Source organism: Cyanistes caeruleus, chromosome 12 (assembly GCF_971803275.1).
Source record: "Cyanistes caeruleus chromosome 12, bCyaCae1.hap1.1, whole genome shotgun sequence".
Classification (NCBI taxonomy): Eukaryota; Metazoa; Chordata; class Aves; order Passeriformes; family Paridae; genus Cyanistes; species Cyanistes caeruleus.
Window position 1 is genome coordinate 20,830,756 of NC_141712.1, and position 18,431 is coordinate 20,849,186.

Consider the following 18,431-nt stretch of genomic DNA (forward strand, 5'->3'; position numbering starts at 1 on the left):
CGAGGTGAGACCCTGGCCCCCGCCCCGGCCAAAGCCCGAGCTCCGGAACTCCGCTCCTCCGAGGCCTCCCCGGCACTTCCCTGCTCCCAGTCCCTCCGGCGTCACTCCCCGGCCCTGATTCACCCCCTTTCCACCCCCGAGGCCTCCCGGTGTTCCCACCCGACCCTGGTCCCGCCCCGGTCCCGGTTCCCCCCCGCCCCACCTGCCGGTCCCGCTCCTTTCGCGCCCCCACCGGGCCGGGACGCGCGTGCCGCCCGTAGCTCCGCCCACGGGGCGGGGCCTCTCCCGCGCCACAGCGCCCCCTGCCGGGCGGGAGGACCCGCGGGGGGCGGCGGCAGCACCTGGCCGGGGGTGTGAGGGTCCCGCGCCGCCCCCTCCTCACTGCAGGGACTCCACGTAGGACAGGGCGCTCTGCAGGGACGTCAGGCAGTACCCCTCCTCCCCGATCAGGTACCTGTGCGCACACCCATCACACGGCTGGGACGCTGCCATGACCAGCACCACCATGGCATCCGCCGCCCCTCGTTCCTGCTGCTGTTCCGACCCTCCTCCCTCCCTGACAGCCCTGTCCCGAGACGGTGACGGTGTCCTGAGCCCAGCGGCTGCATGGCCCAGCACCCTGGCACGTACCCCTCATGGATGAATTCCTCCAGGGCAGCACACTCGGAGAGCAGCTGGGGCAGCCCCGTCTGCAGCACCACGTAGGACAGGATGGGCAGCAGGTCATCTGCCCCGCTGTGACAACAGGGCCATCACCCACGGTGGCCACAGGAACTGCTGCCCCATCACCGAGCCGGCCGCAGGAGCCGCAGGAGCTCCCGTCGCTGCCCGTCCTGCGGTGTGTGGCCGAGGGACGCGGTTCCTGTACTCACATGGCGGCCGTGGCGAGGCTCCGGCTGTCCCGGCTGCCGCAGTACTCCTCGGCACACTCGCAGATGCCCCGCAGGGCTCGCACTGCGGCACGGGGCGGCTGTCAGGGTCACCGCCAGCCCCGAGTGCCCTCCCCACAGCCCCATCCCCGCTCACCGATGCACTCCAGCTTCCTGCGGGGACAGGTCTCCAGCGGGATGAGGCGCAGGTCCTGCACGGCCGAGGCGTAGGCAGGGCGGCCGGGCCCGGCTGGGAAGAGGCGTGAGGCCAGCCCCATGTCGGCGGGGCTGGCGTGCCGGTGCCGCTCCATGCTGCGTGCCAGGGCCGCCTCGCGGGGCTGCTGCACCGTCCTGCGGGCACAGAGGTGACGGGGGGGGTGCCAGGAGGGGGTCAGTGGGTCTCGGACCCTCCAAAGCGGCTCATGGTACCTGTAGAGGGCCAGGAGCGGGGCCCAGAGCGGCGGGAAGAAAGCCTCCTCCAGGCAGGCCAGGCACTGGTCCTTGCCGGCAGCGGTGCCGAGCCCCTCGAAGGCCAGCAGAGTCAGAGCCAGCAGCCTGTCTGGGAAGGGCGAGTCACACAGCATGCTGACACCCCTGTCCTACCCACACTGGGACCCCCCATCCTGCCCACCCTGCGCCCCGAGCCCCCCATCCACCCCGCTCCCTCAGCCGTCCCTCACCCATGGCGTTGTGGATGTCCCTCACGACGCCCTTCAGCAGCTCCGGCAGCGCCGCGTCCTGCCCGGAGCTGGCCGGGGGCTCTGCGGGGGCCCAGCCCTCGGGGGACGCCAGGAACCGCTCCAGGTCCTCGAAGGAGCTTTCCCGGGGGGTCTCGGGGGGCTGTGTGGGCCCCGGGGCGCCGCTGTCGGCCAGGGGGGTGCTGGACTGGCTGTGCCGCAGCGCGGCCGGGCCGTGCTCGGGCACCGAGAACATGCAGTGCAGGCTGCGGGACGCTCGGAGCCGGCGGCCCCCCGGCTCGGAGGGCAGCGAGGAGCCCCCCGCGTCCAGCGACAGGAAGGACAGACCCGAGGGGGAGGCGGGGGAGGCGTCGGCGGGGCCGCGGCTGACGGCGGGGTAGAGCCGGGCGTACACCGCACACTGCAGCCGCCGCAGCAGCTGCGTGATGGGGTGCTCGGGGCAGCTGCGGGCAGAGGGATGGGGTGGGCGGGGGGCACCGGCAGCAGCTGCAGCCCCCTCGCTCTGGCAGGGCCGTGCCCACCCCAGCACTACCTCAGGAGGCAAGAGAAGAGCCCCGACACCACCGAGAGATCCGCCGGGCTTCGCTTCAGCTGCGCTTTCCACTGCCTTGGCCAGTCCTGGGGAGTGTCCAGGGCTGGTCGTGGGGATGGTGCAGCCTCCTGCCCCATGGCACAGCCTCCTGCCCCACGGCACAGCCTCCTGCCCCACGGCACAGCCTCCAGCCCTGCCAGCAGCCCGTGGCACACACTCACATAGTCCTGCTCGTACTCAAGGATGGCAGCGTAGAGTGCTCGCTGCTCCTGCTCCTCAGGGGTGAGGGCCACGCTGCTGGAGAACCTCCTGGGGACACCCCGGGCCAGTGAGGGCACTGCTGGGTGTCCCCACAGCTCAGGGTCCCTGCAGCGCTCCCCACTCACCGGTTGGCCGCCTCCTGCAGCCGCAGCCGCCGCTCCTCCATCTTGCGCTGCAGCTGGGCCGGGCACAGTCAAGGGTCCGGAGCCACCACTGTGCTCACCCACTGCCCTTCACCCTCCTCCATCCCCCAGCTGAGAGCCCAAAGGCCTGCATGGGGTCAGTGACTCCCAGGAGAGGGCAGAGGCTCTGCTGGAGCCAGCTCTTAGAGCAATCCCAAAGGATACGGTCTCCTCTCGGGCCTTGGCGATCACCAGGTTCTCCATCATTTGCCGCTGCAGGGACAGCGTCTGCGGAGCAGGAGGAGAGATGGGAACATGCACCCACATGCCATGGCCACCAGCGGGGAGTGGGGGTCCCCCAGGGACCCTCTCCCTGCCTGGCTGCCGGTTTCATCCGGCTCCCAGCTCCTCCCCAGCTCCCACTTGCCAGGGATGTCTTCTGCACGGCCTGGCTTGGGTTCAGCCGCGCCACCCGCGCCTCATAGGCCGCCTTCAGCTTCTGGTTCTGCAGGGAGGCCTCCTCCAGCGGGGTCAGCTCCCTGTAGGAACAGCCTCAGCACTCGCCACAGCACACAGGACACGTGCCAGGACCACATCCTGTTCCTTGACCCCCCAGGCAGGCACGGGGCCACCGCCAGTCCTTGTGTTGCAGTTCTTGCCAGACCTCGTGTCCCAAACCCCTCGTGTTTGAACCCCCCATGTCCTACCTGCTGTGTTCCAGCCTCCCACATCCCAGGCCCTGTATCCCAGTCCACATCAGCCCCACATGCTGCACCGTTCTCTGTCCCAGCTCCCATGTCTAAGCCCCGTACTTCCGTGCGCTCTGTGCCTCAGCGATCTGCAGCTTCTGGAAGATCTCCGGGGGCAGGAATGGCGAGAGCTTCCCCCCCTCGTCCGAGCAGACCCGGCGGTGCCTGGGGAGGGGCGCTGGGCCCCCACCTTGCTCCTTTGCAGCCGGTTTCACCTGGGCTTTCCCTGGGGAGGGGGGCAGGACAGGTCGGCTGTGCCTCACCACCAGCCTGGCCCTGCGGGGGCACCCAGCTCCCCAAAACGGGACCCCCACCCCTGACTCACCCAGCGCCGCTGCGATGGATTTGACCCTCTCCAGGCACTGCTCCGCCAGCTTCAGCAGCTTTGGGGTGTCAGGGGTGACCCCCTCACTGTTCTCTGTGGGGAGGGTGTGTTGAGGTCGCTGCAGGACTCCCACCCCGGTTCCACGGTCTGGGGGCAAGGGGTGCTGCCTTACCTGTGCTTGCCGCCTCCTCCTGCAGGGCCTGGGCGATGAGGGTGATGCTCTTCAGGTACTCCACGTAGGCCTCCTGCCAAAGTGGGGTCTGAGCAGGGACCCCCGCGGCTGGGGGAGCTCGGGAACCCCCCCGGCCTCGGGGGATCGCAGCTCCGGGTCCGAACGGGAGGCGGGGGGAGCCCAGGGGTGCTGGGTCAGAGCGGGGCGTGAGCCCGGGGATGCGGGGGGAGCCCCGGGATGCGGGGGGAGCCCCGGGGATGCGGGGGGAGCCCGGGGATGCGGGGGGAGCCCCGGGGATGCGGGGGGAGCCCGGGGATGCGGGGGGAGCCCCGGGATGCGAGGGGAGCCCCGGGATGCGGGGGGAGCCCGGGGATGCGGGGGGAGCCCCGGGATGCGGGGGGAGCCCCGGGATGCGGGGGGAGCCCCGGGGATGCGGGGGGAGCCCGGGGATGCGGGGGGAGCCCCGGGATGCACGATGAGACCGGGGATGCAGCCCCGCGGCTGGGGGTGAGGCCGAGGGACGCAGCCGGGAGATGCGAGGGGAGCCCAGGGATGCAGGCGAAGCCGAGGATGCGGGGGGGAGCCCAGGGATGCAGGAGAAGGCCGAGGATGCAGCCCCGGGGATGGGGATTGAGCTCGGGGACGCGGGGGGAGCCCCGGGGGTGCAGTCCCGGGGATGCGCCTGAGCCCGGGGGTCCCTCCCGGGCCGTCCCCGCTCTCACCCTGGTCCGCCCGGCGCTGTCCATGCCCAAGGCACCGCTCGCCGCCCTCATGGCTCCCTGCAGCCCGCGGCTCCCCCGGCCCGGCGCGGGCCCCTCGCCGCCCCCCGGCGCGGCCATGGCCGCGGGGCCGCCCGGAACGGCGCGCTGGGGCCGCGGGCGCGCCCGGAGCGCGGCGGGACGGACCGGGCGCGGCGGGTCCCCCCGGCCGGCGGGGGCGCTGCGGGCGGGCGGAGCCGCCGGGCCCGGCGGGGACGATGAAGCGCGATCGGCGCGGGCGGTTCCTGGCGGCCCCGGGCGGCCCCCGGGCCCCCCCCGCGCCCCGCCGGACCCCCGGCACGGCCGCCCGCGGCACCGAGCCCGCCGAGCCGCCCGCGGCCGCCGCCTGCGCACCGGAGGCAGGTGAGGCCCGAGCGCGGGGACCGGGGCGGGGGGAGCGGGGGCACGGCCGCAGTCGCTTCTCCGGGGCCGGAGTGGCTGGGGGAGCAGCGGCGGGAGCGGCCGCCGCCGGGACGGGCTGCGGGGACCGGGTCCGGGCGAGCCGCGGTGTGGCGGGGCTCCCTCCGCACGGCCGGGCTCACAGCCCTCGTCCCGGGGCTCGGTGCCGAGCGGGCGGCAGGTCAGAATTTGCCCGTCTGTGTGGAGTTTCTTCCCCCCGAAACACCGAGCGTCCCGGTGCCGGGAACCGCAAGGTAAGCAGGAATTCGGGGAGGGAGAGCGGGGGAACCTCCCGCTATCTCGGGGTGCTCGGCCGCCGCCTGCTCCGGTTTGGGGGCTACCGGGACCCTCCTTCCATCACGGCTGGAGTGTGGTCGGGACACTCCCGCCGTCCTGTCCGGGCTTTGGGGGTGTCGGAGCCGCTCGGGGGTGGCTGATGCCGGCTGTGCCGCGGCTGGGGCCGCAGATAAGCGGGACCTCCAACGGCCCCGCTGGGCGCCGTGACACCGGCGCTGCCCCGCCACCCGGGGGACACGCGGGACACTCACAAACGGGGGGTTCAGCCCCCCAGGACACTCCCCGGGAGGGGCTGCCCTGTCCCACCGCTGCCGCGGGGTGCGGTGAGACCCCCAGGCCGCCCGGGTGGTCCCGGCAGGAGAGCCCGAGCACGGCTGGCCCGGATCACGGCCGGGAAGAGGCTGTGCCCCCGGTTCCCTTCGCACTGCCGGGGATCAGCAGAGGGATGGAAATTATTGCACAGAGTGGGGATGTCGCCGGTCAGTGAAGCAGGTGACACTTTGCATCCTGCCCCGCTGCTCTGGGTCGGGAGCTGCCCCACCCCAGGGCGCTGCTGTGGAGCTGAGGAATGGCACAGCCAGCACTGGCAGCCAAGGGACTGCTGTGAACATCTGGGAGAGAAGCACCCGGGAAGAACTGCCGAAACCAAGGGATGGCACTGGCAGAATCCCGGAACACCACAGCACGGAGGAGGTTCTGCCACTGCGACAGTGGGGCCGGAAGGGCTGATTTTGGGTCAGAAGGGTCTTTTCCTGCTTGTTTGTCCCGTGCTTTGCTGAAGGCAGGGCTAAGGAGGCAGCTGGGATGAGGGGCAGGGGAACACCTTTGGGTCCATCCCTCAGCAGACACAGTTTGTTCCTCCTCAGCAGGAGTCGGCAGAGCCCTGAGCACCGGCTACTGCCGGCTGTGCCACGGCAAGTTCTCGTCGCGGAGCCTGCGCAATGCCTTCGGGAAGGTGCCCGTGCTGGGGGAGAACTCGGAGAAGCAGCGGCGAGTGGACCAGGTGTTCTTCGCCGACTTCCAGCGGCTGGTGGGTGTGGCGGTGCGGCAGGACCCCGCGCTGCCACAGTTCGTCTGCAAGAAATGCCATGCCCAGTTCTACAAGTGCCGCAGCGTCCTCCGGACCTTCATCCAGAGGGTGAATGCCTCGCCCACGGGCCACGCCAAGTCCAAAGGAAAGTACGTGGCCTTTCTTGCCTCCCGGGAGCGGCGCCGTGCCGTGCTGCCGCGTGGTCCCTCCGTGACCCCCAAATCCCACTGTGCCGCTCTGGTTTTTGCAGGAGCAGCGGGGTCCAGGCGCAGCCGGGTATGGAAGGAGGTGCCTCCTGCCTGGGTGAGTGCCCACTCCCCTTTTCCTTCTGCCACAGCACCAGTGGAGGGCTGGGGTTGATGGGTGGTGAGAAGTGACCACATCCAGAGGGGTTCTGGCGTCCTTTGACACGGCTGGTTATGGTTCTCCTTCCTCCCTCTGGCTTTCCAGGAGAACCTTCACCTTCCTGAGCTGGGCTGAGCAGGCAGAGGCTCACCTGGGGGTGGGAAGAGCAGGCAGAGCAGATTTGGGTGGCAGTGCCAGGCCTGTCCCAGCTGCTGTTGGACACTGGGAACAATTGGAAATACCCTTTTAGCTGTGAATGATGGAGGGAGGTGGCGGAGCTACTGTCCCTGGAGGTGCTTAAGGAAAGACTGGGTGTGACAGTGCTCTGCTCTGGCTGACAGGGTGGTGCTTGGCCATGGGTTGGACTCAGTGATCTCAGAGGTTGTTTCCAGCCTCGGTGGTTCTGTGATCCTGGCAGGCGCTCCAACCCTTTGGGCTGGCTCCCACCTGCCTTCTGGGACATCCCTGGGGGGAACAGATCCACATCCCTGTCCCCTCGTGTCCCCTCCGTGCCCAGGCCTGACTGCGCTGCCTCTCCCCTGGCCAGTTGACCTGATCACGTCCAGCCCGCAGTGCCTGCACAGCCTGGTGACGTGGACGCACGCGCACGCCGGGAGCTGCGCCTCGGTGCCGGGGCTGCGGAGCGTGCTCTCCTCCGAGTACTGCGGCATCATCCGCGCCGTCTGGGGCTGCGGGGACGGCCACGACTACGTCATGGACACGGACTCGGACTGCAGCTCCGTGCTGCTCGACAACGCCTTGTCCGTCAAACGCGAGTGGAGCAAGGGCACGGCGCAGCAGCGCTTGACTGACAACGGGGCCGGGGCAGACGATGCCGAGGCCGTTCCCGCTCCCAAAGCCCAGCATGCTCCAGTAAGGACAGCTCCTTGCCAGCAGCCCGCCAACAAAGGGACCACGGCGGTGCCACTGAATGTGGAGAATGAGCCGCCCCAGGACAGGGATGGGTCTCCCTCGCAGCTGGACAGCGCGGCCTCCGTCCGGGAACAGGCCCTGCCGCAGCCCGTCTCCCCCCTGAGCACTGCCACAGGTAAGGGATTTGCTTCCTGATCTCCCTCCCATCCCTCATGGGATGGACAGGGAGCTGGAGAAGTGGCTCAGGGAGCAACAAGGGGCTGGGTCCTCTCCTTGGAGACTGCTGTTCGTCACTGAGGGCACAGATCCTTCTGGGAAGTGCTCAGAGATTGACCCCTGATCGGGGAGGAGGATGCTGAGCCATGAGAGGGGAACACAGGGTCATACTCCTGTGTGCTGTTCCCCCTCTGACAGAGGGGAGACCCTGCTGCCAGGCTCTTCGTGGGGATATGGAATGGCCACTGGTTCCTCAGCACCACATTTGCCAGATGTTTCTTTCGGCTCAACCCTGAAGTTGGGTTTCCCTGCTGTGCAGCAGCTGATGCTGAATCCTTCTGTCCCTGAAGGAAAACTGCTGAGTGGGTTTGGGCTGGGTGCACTGCCTCAAACACCACTTTCAGAAGAAAGGGATTAACACCCATTTTGAGTTCCAGAAGTGGGGCTGTGTTTAGCTCCAGCACCCACAGGAGATGTCTGCTGCTAGACACAGGAATGGCGGCTGGGACTTGCCTGGGGACAAATCTTTCAGTTACAGGTGTCACAGGAACCAAAAGCTGCTCCTGGGAGCTGCAGGGTCAGGGTGGAGCACAGGGAGAGCCGTTTCTGGGCAGAGGGGCCAGTTTGGTGTAAGCAATCTCTGATTGCCATGGAGCAGTCGTCTCCTCCTCGGCCGCCGTGGGTCTGCTGCTTTTCCTTGTAACGCACCGTGTTCTCCTTCATTCCCTAGGACAGTTGAGTGGGAAGCAGGTTCTGTCTGCAACGTCGGATGAGCGGGTAAAAGACGAGTTCAGTGACCTTTCTGAGGGGTGAGAGAAGAGTGGGTTTAAAATAGCCTAAATGTCTTCTTTGCCAGTGGGAACTCCCCAGCCCGGAGAGCTCTTTTCTCCACCAGCGCCGGGGGCTCGGAGCGGTGGCTCTGCCGCAGCCGTCACGTAGCTCATGGCACTGAGGCTCTGAGCTCCCCCTGTGCTCTGGGGGGTCTGCACACACGTGTGCTCCGTGTCTGTGGGCTGCTTCCAGCAATCCTGGCCCTGCTTTGTCCCCTCTCTGTGCTGGGGAAGGAGCCGTGCCGGGAGCTGCTGCTGCAGCCCCTCAGCGTCCGGGCAGTTCCCTCCGCGGCCGGGGCTGCGGGAGAGCAGCGGGAGCGGGAATGCAGGCCTGGGGTGGCACGTGGAGAAACCACCCTGTTTGCTCCCAGGAAGAGCCATTAACTGGGAAACAGGAGCAGGAGGGACCTGGCAGCTCCACGGTCTGCTGTGAGCAAGGATTTGGCTCAGTCCAACGCAGGTGTTTGGAATGGGGCTGTAAATACACGAATCCAGGCATTCAGAGTCTAAAGGGCCAAGTGCAGTGACTCCAGTGTCAGCTGAGCCTGTCAGCGGTCACATTAAAAGGGCCACAACAATTTATTGCCTATTTCCGATTTTCAGGAATTAATTGCTTCTTGTACGGCTTCAGGCCTAAAAGGAGGAAAAAGTCCAAATGTGGTTGTTAAATTTGAGGGAATACAGAATGACCCACAGCTTCATTAACCTGCACCAGACTATTATGTGACATTCTTGCTCCACAAAATTCCTTTTCCCAGTGGAGGAAGCGGCAGCCACATCCCTCAGCCATGAATAGATCCTTTCAGTAACAGCCGTTTTTTTGTTCTCCTGACAGTGGTTTGATTATTCTTGCAGAGATTTAGCCCTAAAAGGACCTGGTTTGGGTCTTTGCTGTGTTCACCGGCGCTGTGTTGGCTTGGGGAGAGGACGGGGAGGAGAACACGTGGAGCAGCTGCTGTGCTGTGCTGTGGGGGAGATGGATGTGCTGGGAATGGGGAACTGCTGGTGCCCAGGGTCAGCCTGAGGTCACCTTGGTAAAGGACAGCTTCTCTCTCCCAGGGACTTCTTGAGCGACGATGAAAGTGAGAAGAGAAATGTGCAATCTTCAGATGACTCCTTCGAGCCTTACCCCGAGAAAAAGTGAGGGGCTCTCGGGGTGGGTGGGGGGCTGGTGCCCACCCTCATGGGGCCAACATGTCTTTCCTTATGGCTCTGTTCCCTACACATTCCTGGGGCCACAGAGATGTCCCCAAGCTCCCCACTTGGTTAAATTGGCTGGGCCCTCATCCCCAGCCTGGCACAGCCACAGCCCAGCTTAGGTACCTGGGGCTGTGTGTGCTCCTGCTCTGGCAGGTCACAGCTAGGTCTAACAGCTGGGGACACTTTGGTGGGTCTAAAACCAAGATCAAGTCTTAAACCACTGTCCTGGATCTTTCTTGGAGGGTTTCTGGCAAGAAAAGCGACAGTAAAGAAGCAAAGAAGGCAGAAGAGCCCAAAATAAGGAAGAAGCCGGGGCCTAAGCCAGGCTGGAAAAAAAAAATCAAATGTGAACGGTAAGGAGAGTCTGTCAGGGCTGGGCTGGGCCACGGCCCCAGGCCCACAACACCTCACATGCTTCTGCTTGCAGGGAGGAGCTGCCCACCATCTACAAGTGTCCTTACCAGGGCTGCACCGCTGTCTACAGAGGGGCTGATGGCATGAAGGTGAGCTGGGGCTCTGCTCCTGTCCCACACCAGCAGCTCCCAGTACCCTGGAGCCACTTCCATGTGAGCAGAGGATCCCTGATGGCTGTTTAATTCCCCACCCTACACTGCAGGAGGCAGTGAGCCACCAAAAGCAGCCTGCTGAGAGTCCTGGCCTTTTCCAATCTGCTCAGGCTCTCCCTGTTTCTCCTGGAAGCCTGCCACTGGCTCACAGCAGCCCTTGGAACAGGCTCCACCGTGTCCAGCTAAAGCCCCTGCTGCCAGGGGTAGATTGGGATGCAAATCCTGGTTTTGCACGTGGTTGTCTCGGTGTTTGGGGATCCCCACTGTTCCCTGTCAGAAGCTCTGTCCTCACTTTGCAGAAACACATCAAAGAGCACCACGAGGAGGTGCGGGAGAGGCCCTGCCCTCACCCCGGCTGCAACAAGGTGTTCATGATCGACCGGTACCTACAGCGGCACGTCAAGCTCATCCACACAGGTGTGTCCTGCAGCTGACAGCTCACAGACACCCAGGGCCTCGTGGCACCCTCCTTGGAGGTGCTGGGGCTCTGAGGGCACAGGGAACTGCGTGCTTGTGAGCACGGAACAGGCTCTTGTGCAGGGGACACGAGGCTGGGGAGGGGTTCAGACTCCTGCAGGGGGCTCTGGCAGCTGTGTGTGCGGGGCACAGTCCAGGAACTGGGCAGAATCCGTGACTCTCTCCTGTTTCCCGTGGCAGAGGTACGGAACTATATCTGTGATGAGTGTGGACAGACCTTCAAGCAACGCAAACACCTCTCGGTCCATCAGATGCGGCACTCGGGAGCTAAGCCCCTGCAGTAAGTGATTCCAACGGGGATCAGAGGGATCAGTCACTGGCCCTGGCACAGTAATTCTGGGATACAAACCCTGCCTGGAGCTGGCAGCATCCTGGCTGGATCACTTTAAACAGAGTGAATGAGGAGAGGGTCACAGAGCACTTCTGTTATGAGGAAAGGCTTAGAGTGTTGGGTGGGTTCAGCCTGGAGAAGATTCCAGGGAGACCTTAGAGCCCCTTGCAGTGCCTAAAGAGGCTGCAGGAGAGCTGGAGAGGGACTTGGGACAAAGTCCTGGACTAACAGGACAAGGGGGGAATGGCTTCCCACTGCCAAAGGGCAGGGTTAAATGGAATATTTGGAAATATTGGAAAGATACTCTTTCCTGTGAGGATGGTGAGGCCCTGGCACAGGGATTCCCTGTGTGGATTCCCCATCCCCTGGGGATCATCCAGGGAACACATCCCTGGAAGTGTTCAAGGCCAAGTTGGATGGGGCTTGGAGCAATCTGGGATAGTGGAAGGTGTCCCTGCCCTTGGCAGGGGGTGGGATGGGATGTGCTTTGAGGTCCCTTCCAACCCAAACAGCTCCAGGATTCTGTGATTCCATGAAATGTCCGTTCCCAACACCTGCTCCAGCCCCAGCGCTCTCCGTGGCTGAGCGAGGCAGCACAGGCTGGTGCTGAGCCCCCTTTGCCCTTGGCAGGTGTGAGATCTGCGGGTTCCAGTGCCGCCAGCGCGCGTCCCTCAAGTACCACATGACCAAACACAAAGCCGAGGCCGAGCTGGAGTTCGCCTGCGACCAGTGCGGGAAGCGCTTCGAGAAGGCCCACAACCTCAACGTCCACATGTCCATGGTGCACCCTCTGACCCAGACTCAGGACAAAGCCAAGCCGCTGGAGCCGGAGCCCATCCTCCTCCTCACTCCTTCAGGGACTGCGGAAGGCCAGGGGGTGAAGCCAGAAGTGACTGCACAGCCCGAGCCCACCTGAGGGCACGGGGACGCGCTCCCAGCCCAGCCCCGTAGAAGCCGTACGGCAGAGGAGATTTTTAATCTACGTTTTAGTCTCCCAAAGAACTCCGTGGAATTAGCTTCAGCTTGCTCAGAAAAGGCTTGTTCTCATGCAGTGATTTCCATGCTCACGTCTGATTCAGCAGTGTTGTACTAAGAGTGTCTAATCCCAGGGGAAGGGACACTGTGGGCAGCACCCCCTCCGTGTCCCCAGCCCCACGCACACGTTGTAGAAACCAAGTTGGCCACAGCTGTTCCCTGCCTGCACAGAGGTGCCCCCAGGGGCTCGAGGGGGACAGAGGACAGTGGGACAACTTTAAGGAGACATTTTGTTTTGGAAAAGAAGAAAAACAAAAAAAAAAACCAACAACATAATTACGATTCCCAAAGTAAGTCTAAACCGAAAGTTTGTAACCTACTTTTTATTGTAACGAGAGCTTCATGGTTATGCTTGTAATAAATTATTTACAAAGTAATTTGAAAAGAATGGCCCAGGTGGGAAGGGTGGCTCCTTGTGTTAGGTGGAATTGAGGTGTTGGGCTGAGTCCATTGCTCAGAACAGTTCCAGCTCTTCCTCCAGCTCCATGTCCACAGCAGGCTGTGAGAAGTGCAGGAGGGTGGCTGCCAGCTCCGGGTCGAGTCCTTCACAGGCGCTCAGGAGCTGGAGAGAGGGCAGGGAGCCGGTTTAGATCTGCTCCTGCTTCCTCCAAGCCAGTTCCAGCAACACCGCGGCAGTTTCTGCCTTCTCAGCCAAGCACGGGCAGAGGAGGGGGAAACTTCCACTCGCGCCCGTGGCTGTTCCTGACAATTCCCCCCGAGCGAGCGGGAATGGCCACACGAGGGCAGGGTTTGGTGTGCAGGGAACGGCGGAGGATGTGGCCATGGCACCGGCTGAGCACCAGCGGCTGAGCACCGGGTGTGCCCCTGCTCCCGGGTGGGTCAGAGAGGCACAGAGCAGCCCCAGGTGGGTCAGGGAGGCACAGAGCAGCCCCAGGTGGGGCAGGGAGGCACAGAGCAGCCCCAGGTGGGTCAGGGAGGCACAGAGCAGCCCCGGGTGGGTCAGGGAGGCACAGAGCAGCCCCAGGTGGGTCAGGGAGGCACAGAGCAGCCCCGGGTGGGGCAGGGAGGCACAGAGCAGCCCCGGGTGGGTCAGGGAGGCACAGAGCAGCCCCGGGTGGGGCAGAGAAGCCACAGCAGCAGTCCCAGCTCACACGCTGGAAGAAAAGGGAGGAGACCTGCACGTACCGGCTGTGTGCTCACAAAGCTCTGGGCAGGGCAGTGTGGGATGGCTCCCAGCAGGAACCGCCGGGCTGCAGAGATCAGCTCCAAGGGATCCTGCAGGACACGGGAGAGACACAGCCGTGGAGGCAAAACATCACCCTCAGCCCAGTCCCTGCTTCAGAAGAGAAGCAGGAGCCACAACCCCACACCCGAGGCTGTCACAGCTCGGAGGGCAGGGGATGCTCAGGGTTTGGGAGCAGCCCTGGCAGTTCCTCCGTCCCAGGGGATGAGAAACCTGCACGAGCTCCCTCTGCCAGGCTGGAGGGGCTTGGAGAAACCTGGGGTAGTGGAAGGTGTCCCTGCCCATTGCAGGGGGTGGAACAGGATGAGGTTTAAGGTCATTTCCAACCCAAACCATTCTGGGAGTCTATGATAGGAGAAAAAAAGTCCAGGCTTTGCTTACATGCTCTGTGAGGTCTTGATCAGACTGTGGCAGGACTTCCCCTTCCACAAAGAGCTGGAGCAGCTGGATGTACATCTGGAGAGCCACGCTGAGGAAGGTGGGCTCCCGCTGGAGCAGCTCCCGTTGGAAGCAGGGTGTGAGGCTGGATGGGGTCACACACGGGCTCTGTTAGCTCACAGACACACACAGGCACAAGGCAAACACAGCTGCTGCTCTGCCCTGTCTGATTCAACACTGCAGGAAGTGAAGTCAGCTCCAAACCCTTGTGTTTGTAAAGGCTGAAGGGACACTTGTAGCAAAGTTCTTTATCAAAAGGTGCAGGGCTCCTCAGGCAGCACCGTGCCCTGGTGAGGTGTTCTGTCCTGCACAGCTCAGGTGAGAGCTAACTGTGCTCCCCACAGGCCAGCAGTGCTGTTCCCTCCATCACCCACATCCCCCTCAGTCCCTCCCCAGCCCAGCTGGATGGTACCTGCAGAACGCCAGGGGCAGGAGCCGGGTGTGCCGGTCTGAGGCCGCGCTGCGCAGGACACGGCACTGCCCAGGGTCTGCAAGGACAGGGAGAAGCACTGAGCACCTTCAGAGGGCCCCACGTCACCTTTGATGCTCCTGGAGCAGCACAGGGGCTGCACAGTTTCCTTCCAGGCCACGATAAATACGGGTGCTGGGGGGTGGTGACCAGCAAGAGAAGCAAGTTGTCCCCTCAGGCTTTCTCTACCAGCAGGAACAAGACTGACTTCAGTCATTCCTGATCATCACTTGGGTTTGCCATGCTCTGGGACAGAAGCAGGATGTTCTCAGCTTTCACACAAAGTGTTTTTTGTGCTGCTTCCAAAGGCCCAGCAGCCCCTTCTCACAGGGACACTCCAACCCAAGGGACGGGTCACCCGTCCTTCCAGCCCTTGGGGACAGGACTCACCTCTCTCTGCTGAATGGAAGAGAAGTGGCCAGGATGTGCCCCTCTCTTCCAGGCACTGCAGGATCTCCAGGGACCATTCCAGAGACGTCTGAAAATCCACTCCTTCCTGCTGTCAGAAAGGAGAGGTCTCGTTCCTCTTGGGCTGTGGTTGCATCAGAGCAGAAAGGGGCCCCCACAAGAGACTGCACATGAAGTGCTCTGCTGAAGGACCTTGGGGATTTACCCCAAGTCTTTCCCCATGCCTGGCAGCCTGGATTCCCCCAGAGGAATCTGGCACCAGAGCAAGGCAGTGCCTTCCTCACCAAACTAGGCCACCACAGGACGCTGAGAGAGGGGAAAGCTGCATTGTGGAATGGTTTGGGTTGGAAGGGACCAAAAGATCATTTCAATTCCACCCAGACCAGACTGCTCCAAGCCCCATCCAACCTGGATTAACCAACAGACCACTGCACATCTGCATCCACCCCACTGGAGAAGCTTCTGTCCCCTCTAACCTTCCTAGTGACAGCACATCTTGGGATTATTGTGGGGTTTCTTTCTTCATTACTCATTTCACATGGATTAACCTCCCAGCTCTGTCTGCACACGATGTTTCTCTCCTCCCTGTCTCTTCCCCCAGACTCTCCCACGGGCAGACTGAGACCAAATGGTTATTTTTGCCTTGAATCTGCTCCCTGATGCCATCTGTGAGGTGACTCCCCAAATGGCTGCACTTCAAAGCTGAGGTGACAGCAAAGGGACAGAAACAAGCCTTCACAGGCAGCAGGATGCTCAGGGCAGGCAGCTGCTGGAAGCAGCCTGTCATCTTTGCTCCTCCACTAAATCACATTAAACCATTTGGAAACTAATGTTCCTCCTTCCTGGACAGCCCTTCTCCCATGAAGTACCACATTCCAGCCTGAGGAAAAACATCATCTGACAGATGTGAGATGCTACACAAAAGCTGAGTGAGATACGAGGTTCCTGCACTACCTGGGAGGTGTAAAGTCTGAACAGGAAACTGAAAATAATAAATCATCCAGGAGGAGAAATAAAAGTAGTGAAAGGGGAGATAACGTCAGTGAGAGGAAAACACAGGTTTAATCTGATGGGAACAGAAGGGCTTTCAGCAGCCTTGTCTGGGGTGTTGCTGATCCCTTCCTCCTGGCAGAACAAGCTCCCAGCCTTCCCAGGGCTGCTACAAAGCGTTTTTGGGCAGCAAACCAAGCTGATCAGACACATCCAGTGTCATGAGAATTCCCTCGGGGCTGAGCTCACCTTTGGTGCTATTCTGGCTGAGATGAGATCCAGGAGTGAGAAGAACAGCAGAGCAACGAGGAGCTGCAAGGAAAAGAGGCTGCCTGTTAGTTGTGCCTGGAGTGGTGACTTGGAACTTGGCCTTTCCAGTCAGGGAATAGAAACATTTCACCAGGTACATCCCCAGACTGGACCTGGATGAACCACAGAGTGTTTCACCTGCTGGGACCTCAGTTACCCCCAGCCCTCCCATGGCTCTCAGTGCCCCTGGCACCCTCCAGGAGCTCTGAGGTGAAAGCTGCAGTTATTCCCCATGTGCCAAGTGCACTCAGTGACTCCTGACTGGCAGTTTCTGGCTCCAGACCAGTACAAACAGTGGAGGAGTCAATCCCACAGGAAGAGGAGCAATAAAACCCCCAGAGTAAACACGAGGCCCAGGTTCTGCTGTGAGCCTCTGGCACAGGGACACTTCCCATGCTGAGCTCTGACCCTGGCTCTTCCCTGGAAAATCAAGAGCCAGAGCTGCCAGGCAGCAGCGCAGCTTCCTCCTCAGCAGAGCCCTCCAGAGAATTCCCCTTGCACTGAGGTGACGGGCAGAGCCATTTCCTGGACCAGGCTTGGGAAAACCCTCAGGAAATCAGTCTCTGGGAATCCCAGCACAACTTCCCACAGCCCTTAAAATGCCTGCACTGCTGTCTCACAAACTTCCTGCATCTCCTTCACCTTCCAGCCAAGTTGCCCAAGCTAAAATCCACAAGGACTGCTGTTGTTGGAGGGAGAGGGAATCCTGGCGTGCCACAGATCGAGCTCTCTGTCTCTGCAGGGCTCTCTCCAGCTTCAGTTTATAAAGCAGCTGTTGAACAGCCCTCCCAGACTTCACAGGAGCCAGTCTGGGGTACAAGTTTATGTTTGGAATAACTTTGCCTTCAGGATAAGGATTTAGCAACCGGCAATTTACAGCCACCTTTTATCAACTATCCACCAGCAAGATTTCCCAACAGGGATTCCCAGGAGTGCAGCACAGTCTCAGGACAACTTCTCTCAGTTAGAGACCTCCTATTTCTGGTTTGCAGGTGTGGGGAAGAACAGACCCATAAAATGCAGCCAGCCTTGCCTGCTCTGCGTCCGTCCCCAGCCTCTCCAGCACCTCTCTCCCTCGTCCTCGTGGTGACTGCTGCAGGATGGCACCGTGGAGGAAGGCAGCTGAGAGCCAAGGAGGGTCAGAGGCAGGGAAAGCTGCCCCTGAACAGAGGAACCTGGGAAACAGAACAAACATGCCATGGGTTTGCAGGTAAAAAAGGGGGAAAATACTGCTGTGAATGAGGAGGAAAGCAGGGACTTGGGCAAAGGTGCAAATTCGTGACTGGGACAAAAAAAATATATAATTCTCTTCATTTTGTTTTCCCTGTAGTTGGATGCTACATGGAGACAGTTATAAAAAAGCCAAAGTGTAGAAGCAGACAGAAGCATTCTCATATCTCTTTTATCAGCAGTTGGACAGGCAGTAACTCTCTACTACAGAAACATGTGATTATCACCTGCCATAACCTGCAAGGAGATTCTTACATAAATTCCCAGCTTCTGGAGAAAAGCTGCAGGGCACTGACAGACAGTGTGAGGTAAAGAGGGAAGCAAGCAGCCAGTGAGCAGCTTCAGGAGCCCAGATTCCCCAAATCCAGGGAGAAAAGGGTGTGGCAGCTCCCAGGAATGACTCAAACCCGTGCTAAGGCTTTCCCTAACCCGGATCTTCCAGCCTCCTCTGCAAAGCTTCCCTTGTCCTCATGGGGAAGCACTCTGACCCACATCACACACAGGGCCAGACTGCATCATTATCACGACCCATTTTGAATTTAAGCCCAACAGAGGAGTCTGTCTGGAGCTGTCCTGCAAGCCTCAGCCCCAGTGAGCATTCCATCCTCCAGGACAGCAGCTCCCCACTCCATCCCTCTCACACACCTGGTGCTTGAGCCATGCCAGCCCCTCAATCTGTCCAGCTCTTGTGCAAGTGGAGCCCCAAAGAGTCTCTTCCACTGACAGCAAAGTCCTGGCTCCAGCCTTGGCCACCAAAACTGGGGACAAAGATGGAAAGCAGCAGCATTAGTGGTGGGGTGCTCGGTGCTTGGTTGCAGTCAGGTGCAGCTGCTCAGAGAAAGGGGATTTTCCCCTCTCCTTAGTGAAGAAGCCCAGGTTGTACATGCACACATCAGAAATGGGAGAAATTTCACGTCCTGGAAATGCAGAGGGTGAGTTGTGAGCGTGCTCACATGCACCAAAACTGCAATCCCTGTGTAAATCTGCACACAAGGAGTTACACACAGGAGAGAGAATCAAATCTGGGATTTCTGGGCATTTTGTGATGTAACAACCAGCCCACACAGTGCATCAGAGACCAGGACAAGCCTCCCAGCTCCCCACTCTGACACAGCCCCCGTGGCAACACCACAGGAGCCCAGAGCCAGGATCAGTGATACCGACAGCTCAAAAACACCCAGCAAACCTCCCAAAGCTTTAACAGCTTCTGCTGAATGTTACACACTTGGGTGGTGTTTAACACAAGCTCTCTGAGCTGGTGCTGGATTCCTCCCAAAATCAGAGAACCAAAATGAGAT

At 61.7% G+C, this 18,431-nt stretch overlaps 3 protein-coding genes and 1 long non-coding RNA gene across 18 annotated transcripts in view; 2 read left to right on the forward strand and 2 right to left on the reverse strand.

Annotated features, from left to right (window-relative positions):
- Positions 1-346: 346 nt before the first annotated feature.
- Positions 347-4,588, reverse strand: VPS9D1 (VPS9 domain containing 1). Of its 3 annotated transcripts, XM_086847989.1 has the most exons (15): positions 4,451-4,588; positions 3,729-3,801; positions 3,557-3,649; positions 3,295-3,457; positions 2,910-3,021; positions 2,708-2,770; positions 2,486-2,538; positions 2,321-2,408; positions 2,100-2,185; positions 1,550-2,010; positions 1,299-1,428; positions 1,027-1,220; positions 873-954; positions 631-735; positions 347-454 (listed from the first exon to the last, which is right to left on the reverse strand). In XM_086847989.1, the coding sequence occupies exons 1-15, from the start codon at positions 4,565-4,567 to the stop codon at positions 379-381; spliced, it is 1,896 nt and encodes a 631-aa protein (XP_086704115.1). In that variant the 5' UTR covers positions 4,568-4,588; the 3' UTR covers positions 347-378. The 3 variants fall into 3 exon arrangements, with proteins under 3 accessions (XP_086704115.1, XP_086704114.1, XP_086704116.1); XM_086847988.1 differs by having other exon boundaries at positions 418-735; XM_086847990.1 differs by lacking the exons at positions 347-454; positions 631-735 and having other exon boundaries at positions 869-954; positions 2,649-2,770; positions 2,906-3,021.
- Positions 4,589-4,666: 78 nt separating this feature from the next.
- Positions 4,667-12,462, forward strand: ZNF276 (zinc finger protein 276). Of its 4 annotated transcripts, none has more exons than XM_086848028.1 (11): positions 4,667-4,747; positions 6,049-6,361; positions 6,463-6,515; positions 7,075-7,605; positions 8,377-8,455; positions 9,536-9,616; positions 9,919-10,029; positions 10,104-10,179; positions 10,542-10,659; positions 10,900-10,999; positions 11,681-12,462. In XM_086848028.1, the coding sequence occupies exons 1-11, from the start codon at positions 4,705-4,707 to the stop codon at positions 11,964-11,966; spliced, it is 1,791 nt and encodes a 596-aa protein (XP_086704154.1). In that variant the 5' UTR covers positions 4,667-4,704; the 3' UTR covers positions 11,967-12,462. The 4 variants fall into 4 exon arrangements, with proteins under 4 accessions (XP_086704154.1, XP_086704155.1, XP_086704152.1 ...); XM_086848029.1 differs by having other exon boundaries at positions 4,678-4,747; positions 7,105-7,605; XM_086848026.1 differs by having other exon boundaries at positions 4,682-4,849.
- FANCA (FA complementation group A) overlaps positions 12,394-18,431 on the reverse strand; it is a 32,475-nt gene continuing 26,437 nt past the window's right edge. For 5 of the 10 annotated variants that reach the window (XR_015275495.1, XM_086847967.1, XM_086847962.1 and 2 more), the window contains 8 exons: positions 17,779-17,891; positions 16,937-17,078; positions 15,844-15,906; positions 14,587-14,692; positions 14,140-14,215; positions 13,671-13,812; positions 13,232-13,321; positions 12,394-12,647 (listed from right to left, as the gene is read on the reverse strand). Coding sequence is in view for 8 of the 10 variants with exons in the window: in XM_086847967.1 (XP_086704093.1) it covers positions 12,540-12,647; positions 13,232-13,321; positions 13,671-13,812; positions 14,140-14,215; positions 14,587-14,692; positions 15,844-15,906; positions 16,937-17,078; positions 17,779-17,891 (840 nt within the window). In the remaining 2 variants the exon portion in view is untranslated. Of the gene's footprint in view, positions 12,648-13,231; positions 13,322-13,670; positions 13,813-14,139; positions 14,216-14,586; positions 14,696-15,843; positions 15,907-16,936; positions 17,079-17,778; positions 17,892-18,431 lie in introns of all 10 variants that reach the window. The other 5 variants (XR_015275494.1, XM_086847965.1, XM_086847961.1 and 2 more) reach the window with 1 other exon arrangement.
- On the forward strand, positions 13,850-17,283 carry LOC147650913 (uncharacterized). The gene is made up of 3 exons (XR_015275508.1): positions 13,850-14,045; positions 16,896-17,113; positions 17,234-17,283. It is a non-coding gene; the product is annotated as an uncharacterized LOC147650913 (long non-coding RNA).

What these genes read in the sequence shown, in the direction of transcription:
- VPS9D1 (XM_086847988.1), bottom strand. Translation starts at nt 4,567, where the DNA reads ATGGCCGCGCCGGGGGGCGGCGAGGGGCCCGCGCCGGGCCGGGGGAGC. An exon ending in GGAGGAGGCGGCAAGCACAG is followed by an intron (nt 3,650 to 3,728) that starts GTAAGGCAGCAC and finishes CCCTCCCCACAG; the next exon opens with AGAACAGTGAGGGGGTCACC. An exon ending in CTCTTCTCTTGCCTCCTGAG is followed by an intron (nt 2,011 to 2,099) that starts GTAGTGCTGGGG and finishes CTCTGCCCGCAG; the next exon opens with CTGCCCCGAGCACCCCATCA.
- ZNF276 (XM_086848026.1), top strand. Translation starts at nt 4,705, where the DNA reads ATGAAGCGCGATCGGCGCGGGCGGTTCCTGGCGGCCCCGGGCGGCCCC. An exon ending in CCCCCTGAGCACTGCCACAG is followed by an intron (nt 7,606 to 8,376) that starts GTAAGGGATTTG and finishes TTCATTCCCTAG; the next exon opens with GACAGTTGAGTGGGAAGCAG. An exon ending in CGTCAAGCTCATCCACACAG is followed by an intron (nt 10,660 to 10,899) that starts GTGTGTCCTGCA and finishes TTCCCGTGGCAG; the next exon opens with AGGTACGGAACTATATCTGT.